The sequence below is a fragment of the Lithobates pipiens genome, unplaced genomic scaffold (genome assembly GCF_037356315.1).
Source record: "Lithobates pipiens isolate NorthernLeopardFrog02 unplaced genomic scaffold, aLitPip1_a1.2 Scaffold_8, whole genome shotgun sequence".
Lineage (NCBI taxonomy): Eukaryota > Metazoa > Chordata > Amphibia > Anura > Ranidae > Lithobates > Lithobates pipiens.
In genome coordinates, this window is record NW_027507903.1 from 277,524,617 (window position 1) to 277,544,708 (window position 20,092).

The window sequence follows — 20,092 nt, forward strand, 5'->3', positions numbered from 1 at the left end:
CCCTATTGGTGGAGGAATTGCCTTGGCGCCGAGTCATTTGAGGAAGCAGTCCCTGAAGTCTTAAATGAGGGATACCTGGTGCTTTTCTTCACAGGGAGCACTCTTCCCTCCAGAAATCTTTTGTATATATTTATCCAAACGATCACCAAATAAACATTCCCCATGAAAGGGGAAACCTGCCAATAACTTTTCACAAGGAAGCTCGGTTGACCAGTTCTTAAGCCACAAAAGTCTGTCCACATGTACAGACAAAAGAGCAAAATGAGAAACATGCTGTATTGAATCATTTTAAGGCGCCAAGAACAAAAACACAGTGCTCGAGGAATATTGGTCTTATTTTCAGGCAGATAATCCTACTGGTTAGGCCTTTCAGGCCATCTGATCTGATCCTTTAGGGACTGGAAGATATCAATTGCTGCAACAACTGGCTGAAAAGCTGAACTGGCCAAAGAAAAGGAAGAATTTAATAATGACTCCAATTTCTTGTCAACAGGGTCTTTTAAGTCGTGTGCGTTATCTACCGGACAAGTTAAGCTCTTGTTTCAGGAAGAGACTTCTGCATTTATGGCTGACATGCTCCCTTATTTAACAAACAATTCATCCATGGGATATAAAAAGGAAAACCTCCTAAGAGGAACAAAATCCTCCCAGGATGTTACCAGTCAGCATACACCACCTGTTCAAGCAGGGGGTGTAGGGGGAAAGCCTGTGAGGCCTCAGGGATCCCAAGGTAACCAGGGGGGCTCAGTCATCTCTGCAAAAGGCAACCTAAAGGTAGAACAAACCATTTTGGCCAGAGTCAGAATGAAAAGCCTCTGCGACAGAGGCAGACATAAACTGGATATCTTCTTGTCCAGATTGCTCGGTAGCAAACTCATCCGCCAGGCTCTCCACAGAATCCTGAGCGTTTAGCTCTTCTCCATCCTCAACTCATTCCTGCTCCAAACTAGGAGGCTCCAGGGAGGGCGATCTGTCACGCTTCTTGCCACCCTGCGGGATGGAGGCAATCCTGTGCTCTAACCCAGGTAGGGCTGAGGACAGTTCATACTTAGTGATAAAGGGTGAAGCAGCAGCATTGACTGTAGGCACAACGGCTAAGAGCCCAATCTTCACGGTGGGTTCCTGTCACTCGAGGACCTTCAAGGACTGGGTACCCTTTTCATGTTTAGGGACCACTCCCTTGGACCTGTACAGCACCCTGCAGGAATGCCTTAGTGCTGTAGCGTCCAGGATTCCACTTAGCAGGGTTCAGAGCATGGAGGCCGCATTACAGGCAAAACCTTGCAGGATCTTGCGTCTTCTTTGCGAGGCTCGGGTACCATTTATCTAAGCATATAAAGCCTGCATCAAATGGATCAGATCGGTCAATCCCATGATTAATTTAAGAACCGTTCGTGGGACTAGAGAACTGGAGCTCAGAAAGCTCAAACAACCGTGCCATCCACCTTGCAGACACTGGTAAACTCCTTTCTTCCTGTATGGGAGGGGTTATATAGGGGATCCCTTTCTGTCTCAAGACCTTTGGTCTACCAGAGTCCATTCACCTGGAGATGAGGTATAACCCAGCAGGTAATGAATATTAGCCTGTCTGTGTCCCATGATATAGGAAAAATAGGATTTTTGTACTTACCGTAAAATCCTTTTCTCTGTAATTCACCGACCGACACAGCTCCTCTCTAACTAAATGGGTTGTATAGCCTGCCATTAGGAGAACTAGGCAAAATTGTTACACAATACACAGAACTTTAATCCTGCCCCTGGTGGGTGGACCCTGTGCTATCAACCCTCCTCACTGCTCCCAGCAGCTTTAGTACATCAACAAGCAGTATAACGTAGAAAAAAGGAGGGGTGGGTGCTGTGTCGGTCTGTGAATTACAGAAAAAAGGATTTGACGGTGAGTACAAAAATCCTATTTTCTCTTATATTCACCGACTGACACAGCTCCTCTCTATAACGAAATGGGACGTCCCCAAGCAGTGCCAAATGAGGGGTGGGAAAAAAAACAGCATAAAAACTTCATCCACCATGGCAAGTGGGAACTAGTGAAACTAAACCCACACAAAAACAGCAGTGTGTGGAAAAACTCCACCATATAACCGGGTATCCTCAACAGGAGTGATCCCCGAGGAAATGCAACAGAGCATTAACAAAACGACTGCGTTTTTACCGAAAAAACAGGAAAAAAACTCAATTGCAACTACACGGCCGCCTGCAAAACTTTGTGGCCAAAACAAGCATCAGCCGATGCACTGATGTCTACCTTGTAGAACTTGGTAAACGTATGGACAGACGACCAGGTCGCCGCCTTACACACCTGAGCGACAGACGCTTGGTGTCGGAAGGCCCAAGACGTTCCGATTGCTCTTGTAGAGTGGGCCGTGACTGGAAAGGGGGGCACCTGGCCATTCAAGGCGTAGGCTTGGACTACAATCTGTCTGATCCACTTTTGGTAGAAAGGATGGTTGTGTACACAACACCACCTTATCCCTGTGGATGGCCAGATAAGGTGACTTGCATGACAAGGCAGTCAATTCCGAAACCCTCCTGGCCGATGTGATGGCCACTAGAAAGACCACTTTCTGTTTAAGGGTCAACAAGGGAATCTCCCTGATCTTCTCAAACGGTGGCTTCTGATGCGCCATCACCAGGTTCAAATCCCACGGATGTAATGGAGGACGCACCGGAGGGACTACATGTCGAACCCCCTAAACAAAGGTACTCACTAATGAGTGAGACGCCAGGGGTCGCTAGAAAAAAAAAAAAACAGCCAAAGCTGAAATTTGCCCCTTCATGGTGCTCAACGCCAACTTCTGGTCTACACCTTGCTGAAGAAACAGCAGGATCCTGGATATAGAGAAAGAGCGCGGATGCCACCCTTTCTCCTCACACATGGAGATATAGGCCTTCCAAGTACGATGGTATAATCTTCCCGGAAGAAGATTTCCGCGCCCTCAACATAGTTGGGATCACCGAGTCCAACAGACCCCGGTTCCTCAATACCTGGCTTTCAACAGCCATGCCGTTAAAGCAAGCGATGGTAAAGCAGGGTGAAAGATTGGACCTTGAGATAGGAGGTCCTGCCACAATGGCAGTCGCCAGGGAGCGTCTGCCATTAGACGCACCAGGTCTGTGTACTAGGCCCGCTGAGGCCAATCTGGGGCAACCAGGATTCACTGGGATCCCCTCAGCTTCCACTCTGCGCAGCAGGCGTGGCAACAGTTTTAGTGGAGGAAAAGCGTAGATCAGCTAGTACAGATCCCACGGAGCCACCAGCACGTCTGCCCATGGATCTCTTGTTCTGGACACGAATCTCGGTACCATCCGATTGAGACGGGAGGCCAATAGATGAACATCTGGTGTGCCCCACCTCAGGCACAGCAGCCTGAACATCTCCGGATGCAATGCCCATTCTCCTGGGTCCAGCATCTGTTGACTCACATAGCCTGCCTGCCAATTTCCCACCCCTGGGATGTAAATGGCCGACAAGGCCGGTATGTGTCGCTCTGCCCACCGAAGCAAGTGAGCAATGGTGATTTATTTACGCCACAGCCGTGGCGTTGTCTGAATGTATACTGATCGGACACCCTTGAAGACTCATCGACCATGTGTGGAGGCACAGCCTGATCGCTCTCAATTCAAGCAGATTGATCGGCAAAATGGATTCCTCCGCCGACCAGAGGCCCTGAGCAGACTGAATCCCCATCACTCCACCCCAGCCGGACAGACTGGCGTCCGTAGTGATCATCGTCCATGTCAGAGGAAGGAACGATTTCCCGGACTGAATCGCCGGGGACCTCAACAACCAAATAATGGAGTCTGACTGGTTGGCTCACCTGGATCGGTCGATCCAGGGACAACGGAGATTTGTCCTACTGCATCAAAATCTTATTCTGCAGGACTCTGGTGTGGAACTGGGCATAAGGTACCGCCTCGAAGGGGGCTACCATGAGCCCCAGTACTCGCATGCAAAAGCGGAGCGACGACCACTTGCGGCTCATCAGTAGATTGACTGCCGATCTGAGAGTCCTCAATTTGTCTGAGGGGAGAAAAACCCTCGCTTCCCTGGAAACCAACAGTAACCCCAGACGCTGAGTCGGTACAACTACCGACTTCTTTAGGTTCAACAGCCACCCAAATTCTTGCAGGGTCTGCAAGGTGATCGCCACAGCCTCCTCTAATTCAGGCGGAAGAAGCTCTCAGGAGGAGATCGTCTAGGTAACCCACGATCGCGATCCCGCGCTGTCTCAGCAACGCCAACACTGGAGCCAGTACTTTGGTAAAGACATGGGGGGCTGATGCCAGGTCAAAAGGAAGAGCCACAAACTGGTAGTGGGCTTCCCCAACTGCCAAAAACAGACATTTTTGATGCCGAAGGCATATGGGTATGTGCAGGTAAGCATCCTGAATGTCCAAGGACGCCAGGAAGTCCCCTTGATGGAGTGCAGCGACTACTGAGCGAACGGATTCCATTCTGAACCTCTACAGTTTTACAAAGCGATTGAGGGCCTTCAAGTCCAAGATTGGACGTACCCCCTTCCTTCTTTGGAACCACAAACAGATTGGAGTAGAACCCCTGGAAGCGTCCGATACCGGTACAATCACCCCCTGATTCAGCAAGTCCCTCACTGCCCCTAACAGGGCCTCCCGGCGAACCGGGGACACGGGTATGCTGGAGGGGAAGAATCTGTTTGGCGGCCAAGAGAGAAACCATTTTGTAGCCTGTGGAAATCAGATTGCAGACCCATTGGTCGGATAACCAGGAGGTCCAGGGCTGCAAACTCCCGAAGAAGACCCCCCAACCGAAAAGTGGGTGGGGCAAACCTTCATGCGATAGCACTTGTGTGCAGGCTTGTTAGGCTTGCGGTTCCGGGGATGTTTCTGACCGTCCGTGGGCATCCTGTCGGGCTGGGGGCGTTTTGCCGAAGCCGATTGTGAGCGGAAAAAGAGGGCCCTTGCCTGCAGCGTGGCTCCTTAGCCTTCCTGGCCTGTGGGAGTAGTGTATTCTTACTACCCGTGGCATTCTTAATAAAGTCATCCAACGAGGCTCCAAAGAGCCGGTTGCCAAGGAAGGGAAGATCCGTCAGGGCTTTCTTGGATGTCTGGTCAGTAGACCAGCATTCAGTCAAATGAGGCGCCTCAGCACCACAGCTGACACTGAAGCCTTGGATAACAGGGGGAGACTATCCAGGGATGTGTCACAAAACGTACTTAAGGCCATGCACTAGTTGGTCTGCTAGTTCCACGCAGACAGGGGAGGCGTTCTGCTCTCCCAATTCGGGGTGAAAAAGTTTTGCCCACTCAGTCAGTGTCTGCGACACCAGTGCGGATGCCAGTACAGGTCGCACGGCTGACCCCACAACCGTAAACAAGGAACGAGCCACTGCCTGGGCCTTCCTGTCTGTGGGATCCTTGAATGCAGGAGTCCCCTCAACCGGGATCCTGGTTACTTTATTTAACCGAGATACTGGGGGGTCCACGACCGGAGGAGCCGACCACTTTTTGAGAAGTCTTTCCTCAAATGGGTAACGCACCGCCAAATTTTTGGGGACCAGAAAGGTCCGTTGTGGGCGACCCCATTGCCTGTAGATGAATTTGTCAAAATAAGTCAAATACCGGAACACCTTAGGTGAACGCGCTGGCTTGCGGGACCCAAAAGGGACCAGTAAATCAGCAGAGGAATCCGCTGGCTCCTAAATCTTCAGGGTATCACGCACAGCTGTGATAAGTGCTCCAACAAGCGCCTTGAATCATCCTCGCTGTCCAAACGGTCCTGGTCAGCCACGTTTGATAGGTCAGAGCAGGGGTCTCTAGCCGCAGCAGGGCCCAAGTCAACATCAGAGCTCTCCCCAGAGGACGGGGGGGGGGGGGGGGGCAGGGGCCTCTTACATGCACCTTTCCTGCCACGTGCCGCCTCTATCTTAGCAACATAGGAGTCAAGGACCGCCGTCAGGGTGTCCATGTACACCGCGCTAACCGCAGGTGACCCGGTTGCTATAGCCTGGATTTCGGGGGAAGAAACACCAGTTTCTGAAGCCATGCTGACCCTAGCCTGTCTGCCACCTGCAAGGGGACTTAGGACAGTGAAGGTCCCACCCTTCTGCTGCCACCGCGTAGGGGGATGGGGGGGTACTTAGCGCTAGACTCACCACCCTGGGGCGTGCTGTGAAAGCCACAAGAAGTGCCTGTAGTCCCTAGGAGGTTCCCAGTTGCAGAGAGGAGAAAACTGTCAGCAGCAGCTATAAACAGCAGTGCAACGTTCTGCAGAGCTAGCTTCAGCGTTCAGCAAAGAACAATCCAGCGTCCTGTACACACAGTGGACACAGGAAAAAGCAAGTGAGAGCAAATGTAATGCTGCCACAAGAGAATGGCGAAAAAAGCGCTCAGGCTTCAAGAAAATGGCCACCAATGAAACCAATAGGAAATCCTAAGCAAAATGGCTGCTGAAGCTCACCAGGGGAATATCAGCTTTCCCATATCCAAGATGGCCGCCAGATGGCGCCATGCGGTGACGGAACAAAAAATAAAAAAGTGCTGCCTGCTTACAGCCAGAACAACCTCCGCAAACACCTTTAGGGACTCCCCAGACCGGGACCAGGACCAACACCAGCCGCACAGAGCCCCCACAGGTGAGAAAACAGCGAACACACACACACCGCCCGCAGCGCATGCAGCCACCCCCCTCAGAGGGGGGAAGGAGGAGTGATAGGGACTTGGGAAAGAAGATAGTGAGGTGGCCCCAGAATCGACCCCCCCCAGGGAATGCCCAGCTGCTCACCCCATCGAGGCGGGGAGAGCCGTACTTACCAGTCCTGAAGAGCTGGAAGACATTCCATCACAGACCTACTCCTGCGCAGTTACAGGGTAGCTGTTGGCCTGGTATACTGTGATCCAGACAGCAGTAGCCCAGTCATATGTATACCCCGGAGCATTGAAGCTCACGATCACCTCTGGAGTTGAGGCATGTCGTGGCCTGCCGAGCCTTAGCTGCGGCCTGCTCGCACTCGATGGCCGGACTGGGGAGACTACAAAGATGTCATTAACCAGCCTGTCACCCAGCCAGCAGTTAATAGAAGATCTCAGGATCGTTCATCTTGCACAAAAAAGCAGCAAACCTGCAGCAAAAACATGGACCGAGAGGGCCCGCAGGGTTCCTAGGTCATTCTCCTTACTAGGCAAAATAAAAACTGAAGCTGCTGGGAGCAGTGAGGAGGGTTGATAGCACAGGGTCCGCCCACCAGGGGCGGGATTAAAGTTCTGTGTATTGTGTAACAATTTTGCCTTGTTCTCCTATTGGCAGGCTATACAACCCATTTAGTTACAGACAGGAGCTGTGTCGGTCAATATAAGAGAAAAGAAAACCAACTAACCTACCATAATTTCTTTGAAATGTGGGCGGAAATTGGAGTACAAGGAGAGAACCCACGCAGGCACAAGAAGAACAAGCAAACTCCAGGCAGGTAGTGGCTTGGTTGGGATTTGAATTAACGAGCTACTGTGCTGCCTCACAAAATTTGACCCAATGCTTTTGTCACCTTCATCAAGGGCAGTAGGGTACTCTTACCACCAACGATCTTGTGAATAAAGCTATCCAAGGCATTACTAAACGAACATCATCCCTCAAAAGGGCAAAAGTTCAAGTTTTTTTTATGCAGGGGAGTTCTGGCGGCCCATCCACAGAGAAACGTAAAGCTTCTAGAAAAAGCTTCAAGTGGTGGCGCGCTTAAAGCAGTTGTAAAACAAAAAAAAATGTATCATGTTCCTTAAAAACATGAACAGCAGCAGTGCGCTTGTGCTGTGGAATTTGGCCCTTTGTAAAATCTAAAATACCTGACTGATGCTGCCCCTCCCCTCTGTAAATGTTAAGCGACCGCCCAAAAAGACCTCAGATCTCATATTTACACTAAAATGCAATAATAAAAAATACAATACACATATATATATATATATACACATACATACATTATATATATATATATATATATATATATATATATATATATATATATATATATATATATATATATATATATATATATATATATATAGCATCTCTAAGGCCCCCCCCTTCACACTGGGGCGGACGGGAGCTGCATGGGCAGTAAAACGGCGCTGTGTTTAGCACCGCTTTGCCGTTGATTTAACAGCGGTATTCGGCCACTAGCCATGCGGTTTTAACCCCCGCTAGTGGCCCGAAAAAAGGGTTAAAACAGCCCGCAAAACACCGCTTGATTTCAACGGGCAGGATCAGTGAAGGAGCGGTGTATACACCCCTCCAAAGATGCTGCTTGCAGGAGGGTTTTTTGTTTTGTTTTTTTTTAACGTCCTGCAAGCGCACCACTCCAGTGTGAAATCACACTTTCACACTGGAGACACAGCAGCGACTGTTTCAGGGAGCTTTGCAGGCGCTATTTTTAATGCTGTAGCACCTGCAAAGCGCTCCAGTGTGAAATGGGCCTAAGAGCTATGGGCAGAAGTGACGTTTTGACGTCTCTTCCGCCCTGTAATGGTAAGGAGATGGGTGGGAGCCATCTTTCCCTCACTCGTCTCCATATTAAGCCAGAGAGAGGACGCGATGGCTCCGGTAAGTGGCGGAGGGGCCCTCTCCTGTCACCAATAAAAGTGATCTACACGATCCTTGAGATCGGCAAACTTGGCCATACTGAAGATTCCAAAATTTAAAAAGAAAACATGTGGAGGGAGAACGAGTGAAGTACAAGGAGCTGAATTTTGGAACTCCTTGCCTCTGAAACCGAGGCTTGAGAATGACGTTTTGAAATTCCGAAAGAAATTGAAAATCTTACTTTTTATACAAGTTAATTTTAGTTGGGGTGTGATGGACAGACTTCCTGGCTTTTATTTTGTATGTTCTCATGCTGGCATGTTGGTTCTCCTAAGGTCTTTTAAAGCGGACCGCCACCCTTAAGTGGAAGTTCCACTCATCTGATCCCTCCCCCCCCCCCCCGTTGTGTTCTGGGAAACACAGTTCCCAGGACACAGCGGGAACCAGTGGAGACGCGCAGCACGACTCGCGCATGCGCAGTAGGGATCCGGGCAGTGAAGCCACAATGCTTCACTTCCTAAATCCCCGAGAGAGGATGGCAGTGGGGGCAGCGGAGAGACGAGCGAATGCTCGTCATCTGCCGCCATCGCTGGACCCTGGGACAGGTAAGTGTCAATTTATTAAAAGTCAACAGCTGCAATATTTGTAGCTGCTGGCTTTTAATATATATTTTTTTTTTTTTAAAGGTGCAGCTCCTCTTTAACGTCAATGTCTTTTTGTTTTGCACATCGAGGCCTTTGGGTAAGGACTGTGTAGGGTAAGCATTTTAATAAATAAAACTTGCGGTGAATTCGCCACAGCGCGTGAGCCAATAGTGTTTAAGGCTGGGTTCACATTGCAGCGGTGACGAGAACTGGATGTGATTCGCACCGCACTGCAAATCACATCCGATCTCTGTGCAATGCGAGTTCAGCCATACAGATAGTATGGCTGAATTCGCATCGCACCCGGCCCAAACTCGCACAGGACCCTTTTTTTGGTCCGCAGCAGAATCGGATCGCATGGGTGTTCACACCATGCGATCCGATTCCTGTCCGAGTTTGCAGATCGCACTGTGATATGCGAACTGATCTGGGGGTGTCATTAACGTTTCACTGACACTCCAAGCAGTTCGCATAGGGCAGTGTGAACTGCCGCCGGGAGGTATGCGATGTGGGAACCCGCAGCGGATTCGCGGCGTTCCCGCATCGCTGCAATGTGAACCCGGCCTAAAGCAGCTCAGTGCCAAATTGTAAAAAGTGCACTGGTCAGGAAGGGGGTAAAATCTTCTGGGGCTGAAGTGGTTAAAATAATCCTATATTACAAAAAGCTATTTTTTTTTATCTACATCACACAATTTTTTTTACCAGTGTTTACATGCTGTGAACTGAACTTTTTTTTGTGGCAGCACATGCCAATAAAATAAGTGAACTGTTTACAAGCTACTTAGAAAGCAAAGCTATACAATTTCTAAATAACAGGTTCTTTCACAGCTGCTTATATTAGGCTTTATTAAGACAATACTTTTCTCGAACAAATGCTGAGCCAAGAAGTCTCCTTAGTGTTGCTTTCTTTGGCATATTTAATACTACAATACATTTTGTAATTACCTAACATTCAGCATTCTTTTTGCTTCCTCAATGTTAACAAAAAAAAAACAAAAAAACAATTCATCAATAATCTTAAATGTATTTAGGTGAATGAACTACATTTCTGTATACATACCGACTGCAAGTGAAATTGCTTAATCATCTCCACTTGTAAATTGACAATATCTCTATGACAGGCTTCCCTAGAAAAGAAATAAAGTAATTCGATCATTATACGCTATATACCAAAACATCCAATATACTTGGCAAAGCTTAGCTTTCAGAGATCCGTCAATAGAGGCATTAAAGTGATTGTAAAGGATCATTTTCTTTTTAAAATGACAAACATGTGATACTTGCCTCCACTGTGCAGATCGTTTTGCACAGAGTGGCCCCGAACATCCACTTCTGGGGTCCCCAGCGGCTCTCGCCAGTCCTCCCTGCATCAGATAACCCTCTAGGAGAAGCGCTCTCCCGAGTCCAGCATTTGCATCCACAGACACGAATGCCAGGCTCGGCCCCAGCGTCATTGGATTTGACTGATAGCAGTGGGAGCCAATGGCTGTGCTGCTATCAATCTATCCAATCAAGAGCCGGGACCCCATGGAAAGAGGGACAGCACGCCCCACCGAAGAGTTGAAGGGGCTCAGTCAGGCAAGTACAACGGGGGGCTAGGGGGTCGGTGACTGCCATAGGATGCATTAAGGTGAAAAAAAAAACGAGTTTACAGTCCCATTAAAATAAGCCTGCTGATTTAAGAGTTTTCCAAAACCGTTAGATTCCAGGCACGCCTCTGTTAATCACTTGAGCCCAGAAGGTTTACCCCCCTTCATGATCAGGTCATTTTTTTGCAATACGGCACTGCGCTACTTTAACCAATTCCAGACCAGCCTCCGCAGTTATACTGCAGCAGGTTGCCTCGGCTGGGTGAAACGTCGTAGCTGTAGGTCGGGAGTATGGCCACCTAGGGGGCGACGATCAGATTTGCTTCAGAACCGATCAGTCCCCAGGCCCACCCCAATGATTTCTGGCCTGGACCCGTTGATCCATCTTGACAAATTAAATCCTCCCCTGCCTGTGCAAGCGTAAACAAAGGCACACACTTTTCCATTCCAGAGAGAGGAGAGAAGACATCTCAGAGTAAGTTGCACCAGCACCATACTGGCACAGTACACATAGGCACACTTGTCACCACCATCGCGCCCCCCCCTAGTTAACCCCTTCACCACCTGTTACTGTGTCACCCAGTGCACCAGTGCAGTGTTCATATTTTATTTATTTTTTTAATCACTGTACTGGTGTCATTTGTGACAAAAATCTGTGTTAGGATACTTAGTGGTAGGCCCAGATAGCAGGGTTTAGGCGAGGGGGGGGGGGGGGGGGGGGGTCCCTAGACCTAATAAAGACTTAACTCCTTGATCACCCCCGTCACCAGTGATCACCGTATTACCTGTCACGGGCGACGGTGGTTAGCTAGTTTTTTTTTATAGCGTCAGGGCACCCACCGTATATAACCTAAAGGTTTAACCCCCAATCACCCGGCAGGTGATATCAGTTAGGTTTTAGCATCAATTAGGGTCTGCGTTGCCCCAGGCAGTGTCATATGGTGCCAGTAGCCCCAACACCCACGCACGCAACATACACCTCGCTTAGTAGTATAGTGTCTGAACAGATCAATATCTGATCAGATTTTTTACTAGCGTCCCCAGTAGTTTAGGGTGTTCGCAGGATCACCCCAGATAGCCACTAGCACCTCCGCCCAGCCCAGCACACCCAAGTGCAGTATTAATCGATCACTGTCACTTACAAAACACTAAACACTTGACTGCAGCGTTTGCAGAGTCAGGCCTGATCACTGCGCGCGCTAACATTTTTTTTTTGGTAATGTTTGAAGCAGTCACTGACAGGTGCTTTTTTTTTTCCCTTTGAGTCTCACTAATGTATCAGTAAATTGAGAGGCCAAAATGTCCAATCGAAGGTACACCAGTGAAGAGGCCTAAACGTTTCTGAGCCTGACAGATGAGTGAAGAGGAAATCGCCCATTTGATTCTGGCTCAGAATACCAACCAGTAGACAGCAACGGCACCCTGACAGATAGCTCCGACAATGGAGTAGTGGTCCCTGCCAAGGTCAGGTGTACCCGACCCCGTTCTGCTGTTGCTGAGGTGGAAGAAACACAGGGCTCTCGTATGGAGCAGAAAGCCAGTACTATTGCCACTTATCCTTCTGGTGAACTGGCAAGCATCAGCGGCCTAGTACATCCTGGACATAGTCAAACCAGCACTGCAGTATTACGTGGGGACGTGGCAAGTCCCATAAGTGCCCTTCCCTGCTGCATTTGCCAGTCCAAATTGGGAGCCCACCACTTCTGCAACACCCTTACTTCGTCCATTCACTAGCCAACCTGTTATTCAGGTGGAAACAGTTGATTTTACGTCACTTTTTATTTGCCGTTTTTCACAGATCTCTATAAATCTTTTGTGGACCAAAGCAATTTGTATGCTGGTCAATTCATCGCCACTAATCTCCAGTTGATCCTTGCCAGGGATTGGAGACCTATTACGGTTTCCAAATTTAAGACCTTCCTGGGCCTATCCCTCCTCATGGGCATTACTAAAAAGAACAACTGGTGGACACAATGGTCCACTGACCCAATTCACCACATGCCCATGTTCTCTGCCTCCATGACCAGGACATGATACGAGCTGATCTTGCAGTTCATGCATTTCTATTCCAATGAACTCTGTCATCCTCGGGGTGACCCTGAATGCGATCGGCTCCACAAAATTTGGCCCCTCGTAAACCACTTCAACCAGCAGTTTGCAGCCTTGTTTACTCCTGATCAAGTTGCCTGCGTTGAGGGAGTGCACAATTACATTTTCTGGCCACTTGTCTATCAAACAGTATCTTCCCAGCAAGTGTGCCAGATATGGGGTCAAGATGTATAAGCTCTGTGACAAGGCAACAGGCCATACATATAGTTTTATGGTTTACGAGGGAAGAGATGGTCACATGGAGCTGGAGAACTGCCCAGACTACATAGGGAGTGCTGGTAAGATTGTGTGGGACTTGGTGTCACCCTTACTCGTAAAGGGGTACCCCTTGTACGTGCACAATTATTACACATGCGTGCCACTTTTTAGTCTCCTGTTTTAGTCACCTTGATTGTGGAATTGGTGCATGTGGCACCAAACGATCTAATCGCCGGGGCTTCCCCCTACGGCTTGTAGAGTCCCGACTTAGATGAGGGGAGAGATCCTTCTTGAAATGTAATTTGTTAGCAGTGAAGTAAAGGGATTCACAGAATGTTTTCGTTCTGTCCTCCCCTCTCGTAGATACGACAGTCCAAATTTCTACGGCGACTGGTGTTGTGGAGAATCCCCTTTGTGTTCACAAATACAACCTTAACATGGGAGGGCCTAATTGCCCATAAGGCCAGACGCTGGTATAAAAAAATAAAAAAAGTATTATTACAAATGGCTCTGCTGAATGCTTTTGCGCTAAAACAAAGCTTCGGGACAAAACGATTCCTTCCTAAAATTCCAGGAAGAGATTGTCATAGCCCTCTGTTTCCAGACGGCGCTATACACCAGCTGCATGAGAGGCCCTTTCTGTATATCCTCCCTAGTACCCCTTGCCCAAAGAACACCCCAAAGATGAAAAGAAGAAAATGCGGATTTAGGCATGACACCCCCTTTTATTGTCCCTCCTGTCCTGACCAACTTGATCTGTGCAATCAGTGACTGTTTCAAATGCCACGACACACTAGTGGAGTATTAGCATAGGGTACAGAAATACAAAGTCCTAGGGCACACTAACGCAGGATCTCGAAAGATGAGATGGCCATCACATTTTGAGAGACCCTAATCTGGAACATTTACAGTTTATATAAAAGTGCAAAAAAATAATAATAATAAAGTTATAAAAAAAAAAGAAGGAGCATATATGCCGAAGCATGGGGGCAGAGGTGGAGGAGCAATTTGCTCCTAACATTAGAGGCAGAGTGCCCCCATGCTTCGGCATATAATTTTTAGGCACACAGTGCATTAAAAAATGTTTTATGTTTTATGGTATTTGCTTTCCAGGTATGGTATGTGTTACTGTTATAATGTAATATTACTCTGTTTTATTGTTATCAATCATTTGCTTAGCAAGTATGCCATTCAGCTGCAGCACTGGTTTATTTATATTGACAGCAACAATGTTTGCCCTCACGATATGTAAATCAGCAAATCCAGCAATGTAGGTGGTGATATCATCACCAGTTTAAAAAAAAAAAATGGTGCATGTATGCCCATCATAAGTGGTTGGATGAAGGGTGGTATTCTAATGGTGGGCATACCCACCGATCAATCTTTTTGTTCAGACCACAGGCTGCATGAAAAAAACATTACAATATATGCCCAACAAGGACCGGCAACGTACTGGTATGTTGCTGGACTTTGAATGGTTATACCAGAATGATGTCTGTAGGTTTAAATATCCCCCCCCCCCCTCCATGGTTTTCTCAGGCTCCCTTGACATAACAGGGAACCCGGGAATGCAGCCAGTGGTTCAGCCAGCTGACTATAGAGCTGATTGGAGACCAGAATGGCTCCAATCAGCTCTATGGCCTAAGAAACCGAAAGCTACAAGCATTTCATGACTTAGGTTTCGCTGGATATAAATAGCGCCATTTGGAAATTGGGAAAGCATTTTATCACACCGATATTGGTGTGGTCAGATGCTTTGAGGGCAAAGGAGAGATCTAGAGTCTAATAGACTGCAATTTAAAACACAAAAAAAAAAAAAAAAACACCCCTGTCCCGCCATGCTCACATGCAAAGGAGGACGCAAGTGCTGGTCTGGTGTCATATGTAAATAGCAATTGCATCATGCATGTGAGGTATCACCGTGAAGGTCAGATCGAGGGCAGTAGTTTTAGCAGTAAACCTCTGTAAATCTAAAGTAGTAACCTGTAAAGGATTTAAAAAATTTATGTAGTTGTAATAGCTTAGGGTGTCTACTTTCCAAAAAGGGGCGATTTGGGGGGGGGGGGGGGGGGGGTTGTGCCATCTTGGCCTTTTATGGCCTTCGAAACTGATAGGTAGTGAGGAGTGAAATCAAAAATTTACGCCCTTAGAAATCCTGAAGGCAGTAATTGGCTTTCGGGGTCCTGTACACGGCTAGGCTCCCAAAAAGTCTCACATGTGGCATACTCAGGAGAAACCGCAGAGTATATTTTGGGGTGCAATTTCACATATAACCATGGCATGTGTGAGCAATATATCATTTAGTGTCGACTTTCCGTAATTTATTTATTTGTCATTTTTTAATCACTTGTGACAAAAAAATAAAATATTCAATTGGCTCAACATGCCTCTCAGCAATTTCCTTGGGGGGGGGGGGTCTACTTTCCAAAATGGACAAAGCTGTGTAAATTCCAGAAAATGTACCCTAGTTGTAGATGCTATAACTTTTGCGCAAACCAATATACGCTTGACACATTTTTTTCTACCAAAGTTTTGGCCTAAATTTTGGACTAAAATTTCGTTTATTGGAATAAAAATAGAAAAAATATAATTTTTTTTCAAAAATGTTCAGTCTTTTTCCGTTCATATTGCAAAAAAAATAAAAAATTGCATATTTTTGCGATGTGCATTAATTATTGTGCATTATTATTTTTTATAATTCTTTTTATTTTTTATTTTTTTTAACTAAAAAGGTGAACTCGGCCTTTAACCACTTCCATACCAGGCCTATTCTGGCACTCATCTCCTACATGTAAATATCATAATTTTTTTCGCTAGAAAATTACTCAGAACCACCAAACATATATATATATATTTTTTAGCAGACACCCTAGGAAATAAAATGGCGGTCATTGTAACTTTATCTCGCACGGTATTTGCGGACATTTTTTTCAAACATGTTTCATGATTTAAAAAAATAACAAAACAGTTAAGTTAGCCCACTTTTTTATATAATGTGAAAGATGTTACGGCGAGTAAATAGATACCCAATATGTCATGCTTTAAAATTGTGCACACTCATGGAATGATGCCAAATTTCTGTACTTCATCTCCATAGGCGACGCTTTCAATTATTTTTTTATTTTTTTTTACAGGTTACATGTTTAGAGTTAGAGGAGGTCTAGTGCTAGAATTGTTGCTTGTGCTCTAGCACACACGGCGATACCTCACGTGTGGTTTAAACGGCGCTTACATATGTGGGCGGGACTAAAGTGTGCGTATGCTTCTGGGTACGAGCTACTAGGGATAGGGGCATTTTAAATTTAAATTTTTATTTTACTTTTTTTTTTTTTTTACTTTTTTTTTTATCACGTTTACATTCCTTGTAACAGGAATAAACATCCCTTGTACTAGGAATCATTTGTGGCAGGTCCCCTTTATGGAGAGATGCTGAGTCAATAAGATCCAGCATCTTTCCTCCAGGCTGGAAAGCATGAGATCGGGAAAAAAATAAATAAATCCATGATCTCATGCTTACATCCACGGCCCAAGCATGACTTCATAACATCGCGCCCGGGCCTCCAACAGGTCATCGGTCATCTCTATGCTCGTCATCTGGCGGCAGCCAATTCTTTCTCCGGGTCCCCGATGGCACGGGAGAGCCCAGAGGAGCACCGGATGGCGATGGGGGGGTATGTGGTGTCCCCTCCCGTCGCCTGTAGAAAGGTTAAGCGGCAGAACTGCCGCTATGATCGTTTTTATGGTGCGCAGAATCGCCGGCTGAAAACAAGGATATCTGAATGATGTCTGTAGCTGTAGGCATCAGATATTCCCACTGAAAGTCTAGGACCTCATATGACATCCTTGGGCGGAAAGTGGTCAAACATAATCCTTAAGTCCCAATTAGAAAAAAAACAAAAAAAAAAAAACACATTGCCTCTGTGAGAAGCTACTATAGTGCCAATTCTGTTACATTTCTGTCTGGGCATGGCAGGAAATGAAATGCATGACAATTTTTGTAGCAAGCCATAAACCATTAGGAAAAGGGGCAGGATCTCTATGTCCCATGATGTACTCCGTGAAGGAGTCAAGGATTTTAAGAGGTAAACCAATATCCCAATTTTTTTTAACCGATTGCCGACCGGCTCACGCTGATATACGTCGGCAGATTGGCACTTCCGCGCAAACTGAGGTATTTGTACTTCAGTCCGCAAAAGCAAGATAGCGGGCTCTATGTCCGCCTGCAACCCGCGATCATGGTGAGTAGAGGGAGAACGGGGAACTGCCTATGTAAACCAGGCATTTCCCGGTTCTGCCTAGTGACATGACAAAGAGCTTCTATCCCATCATTGGGAACATTGATCCCTATCATGTCAGTGGTAGCCCATCCCCCCTATGGTTAGAACACGCTAAGTAAATACACTTAAACCCTTGATTGACCCCTAGTGTTTAATCCTTTCCCTGCCAGTGACATTTATACAGTAATCATTGTTTTTTTTTAGCTCTGATTGCTGTATAAATGTCCACGGTCCCAAAATAGTGTCAAAAGTGTCAGGTTTGTCTGCTGCAATCCCGATAAAAAACGCATATCATCGCCATTACTAATATAAAAAAAAAAAAATTATAATAAACAACTTTTGCGCAAACCAATCAAAATACATTTATTGCGATTTTTTTTTAACCGAAAATATGTAGAGGAATACACATTGGCCTAAACCAAGAAATGTGTTTATATATATTTTTTGGGATATTTATTATAGCAGAAAGTAAAAAAATTAAAAAATAAAATAAAAATAAAACCCAGAGGTGATGGAATACCACCAAAAGAAAGCTCTATTTATAGGGAGAAAAAAAAAAAAGAGGACGTAAACTTTGTTTGGGTACAATGTCGCAAGACCGCGCTATTGTCAGTTAAAGTGACGCAGTGCCAAAAATTGTAAAAAGTGCTCTGGTCAGAGAGGGGGTCAAATCTTCCAGGGCTGAAGTAATTAATGTACATCACGGGATACAGAGCATTGTCATATCCATGACAATAGGAATGTCCCAAAGCACTGAATATGAGTAGAGGGCAGTAAGGCCCGTAAGCGAACTGGCCCCAAAGAAGTAAACCAGGGGAGATTAGAACCTCACACAACAGCCTGCAACATACGTTGAAAGGTAGCATCCTTCATGGCTTTACTGTCTACTTAGTAAAACTTTGTGGCAGTGTGAACGGAAGACTAGATAGCAGCTTTGCAAACTTGAGCTACTGAAGCCTGGTGACAGACCAGGAACACCAAGACTCCTGGTAGAATGAGCCTTCACCAAAAAAAGGGAAGCTTTACCCTGTACATCTTAAGCTTGGGAAATAAGATGGTGAATTGGAAGCTGCATGACCGTTCTGTGGGTCTTCAGGAAGCACACAGAGGGAATCTGATAAATAGCAGCAGTCAACTTCAGGTAAACTTATGTTAGAGAAAAAAAAACATAAGCCTTGCCCAACAAGTTAACAAGGAAGAGTTATGACTAGGACTAGATGTCCAATCACCTGAAGGTGGCAGCATAACCTTATCATGAATACGAAAATGCTCTGTGTCCTGGTTAAACATATGGTGGTGACTACCGTGTACGTGTGTCTGTGTAAAGTATTAACTACTCAGTAAACCTGGCACAGTGCCCATCACGCTAAGGCTGTTGGTGCAGAGATTGACTGATAATGCTATTCAATGCTCGCTATAGTCAGACGTGCGCTGCTTAGAATTAATAGGGAATCTGAGTCACTCACAACTTTTTGTCTCCCTTATTATGGGTCCAAACCAAGGCTAAAAAGAAAAAACATGTCCGTAAAATAGTAATAATAATAATTTAAAAAAAAGTTGCGAGTGCCACAGAATCCTTCCTCTTTTTTTTTTTAACCACGGGATTTACCCCCTTAAAGACCAAGCCATTTTTTGCGATATGGCAATGCGTCGCTTTAACTGAAAATTGCGTGGTTGTGTAACGTTGTACCCAAACAAAATTGTTCTTTTTCCCCCACAAATAGAGCTTTCTTTTGGTGGTCTTTGATCACCTCTGTTTTTTATTTTTTGCGCTATAAAAAATATATATTTTTTACTATAATAAATATCGCAAAAAAATAAATAAAAAAAATGTAAGGCCAATGTGTATTCTTCTACATATTTTTGTTAAAAAAACAAAAAAAAAAAAAAACACAATAAGTGTATATTGATTGGTTTGCGTAAATGTTATAGCGTCTACAAAATAGGGGATAAAGCATAGGGCATTTTTATTAATTTTACTAGTAATGGCGGTGATCAGCTTTTTTTCAGCAGGAATGCGACATTGTGGCAGACAGATTTTGACACTTTTTTGGGGATCAGTGACATTTATACAACGATCAGTGCTATAAAAATGCACTGCTTACTGTAAAAATGACACTGGCATAGTACAGAGAGACCGCTGTTCCTGATCACTAGGAACAGACGATACTCCCCTGACAGAACAAGGATCTGCTTTTTTTAAGCTGGTAGATCACCATTCTGCCTCTCTGCAGAGCAATCCGCCGGCCACATGCATCGGCTCTGGGGCCGTACACATGCCCACTGTATTGATTATACGCAATGCCGTACCGCTACAGCGATTCACACAATAGAGCCACCCTGCCGCACTATAAAGGCAGCGGATGGTTTGCAAGCAGATATTGCAATTGTTCTGCACCACTAAATATTTTAACTTATGAAAGTATGCAGGCCTTCTCATCCTACAACAGAGAATGGTAATTTTAGAGGAAAAAAAAAAAAAAAGACAGGCCACCTTTTGGATTCAATTCTAAAAAATATGGTAGTGCCAGCAACAGGAAATTCAGATCAATGCTTGTATCCCTTAGGTCTCATGCATGAAGCTTTGGCATTTAGCGGAACGTGGAGGGCACAGGTGCACCTGCCAGTGGTCTGCCAAAAAAGTACCTTCTTTTGCTCTCAGAGTAGGGAAGCAATAGGCTCCTGCATTTGTCTGTCACTTAGTAGGGAAGAGGC

The 20,092-nt window shown here is 46.0% G+C and overlaps 1 protein-coding gene across 1 annotated transcript in view; it reads right to left on the minus strand.

Moving 5' to 3' along the window:
• Window positions 1–20,092, minus strand: part of NEDD1 (NEDD1 gamma-tubulin ring complex targeting factor) — a gene marked incomplete in the record, with an annotated part of 138,295 nt that overhangs the window by 27,013 nt on the left and 91,190 nt on the right. The window contains 1 exon segment of the mRNA XM_077472056.1: window positions 10,265–10,331. Within this exon segment, the coding sequence (XP_077328182.1) occupies window positions 10,265–10,331 (67 nt within the window).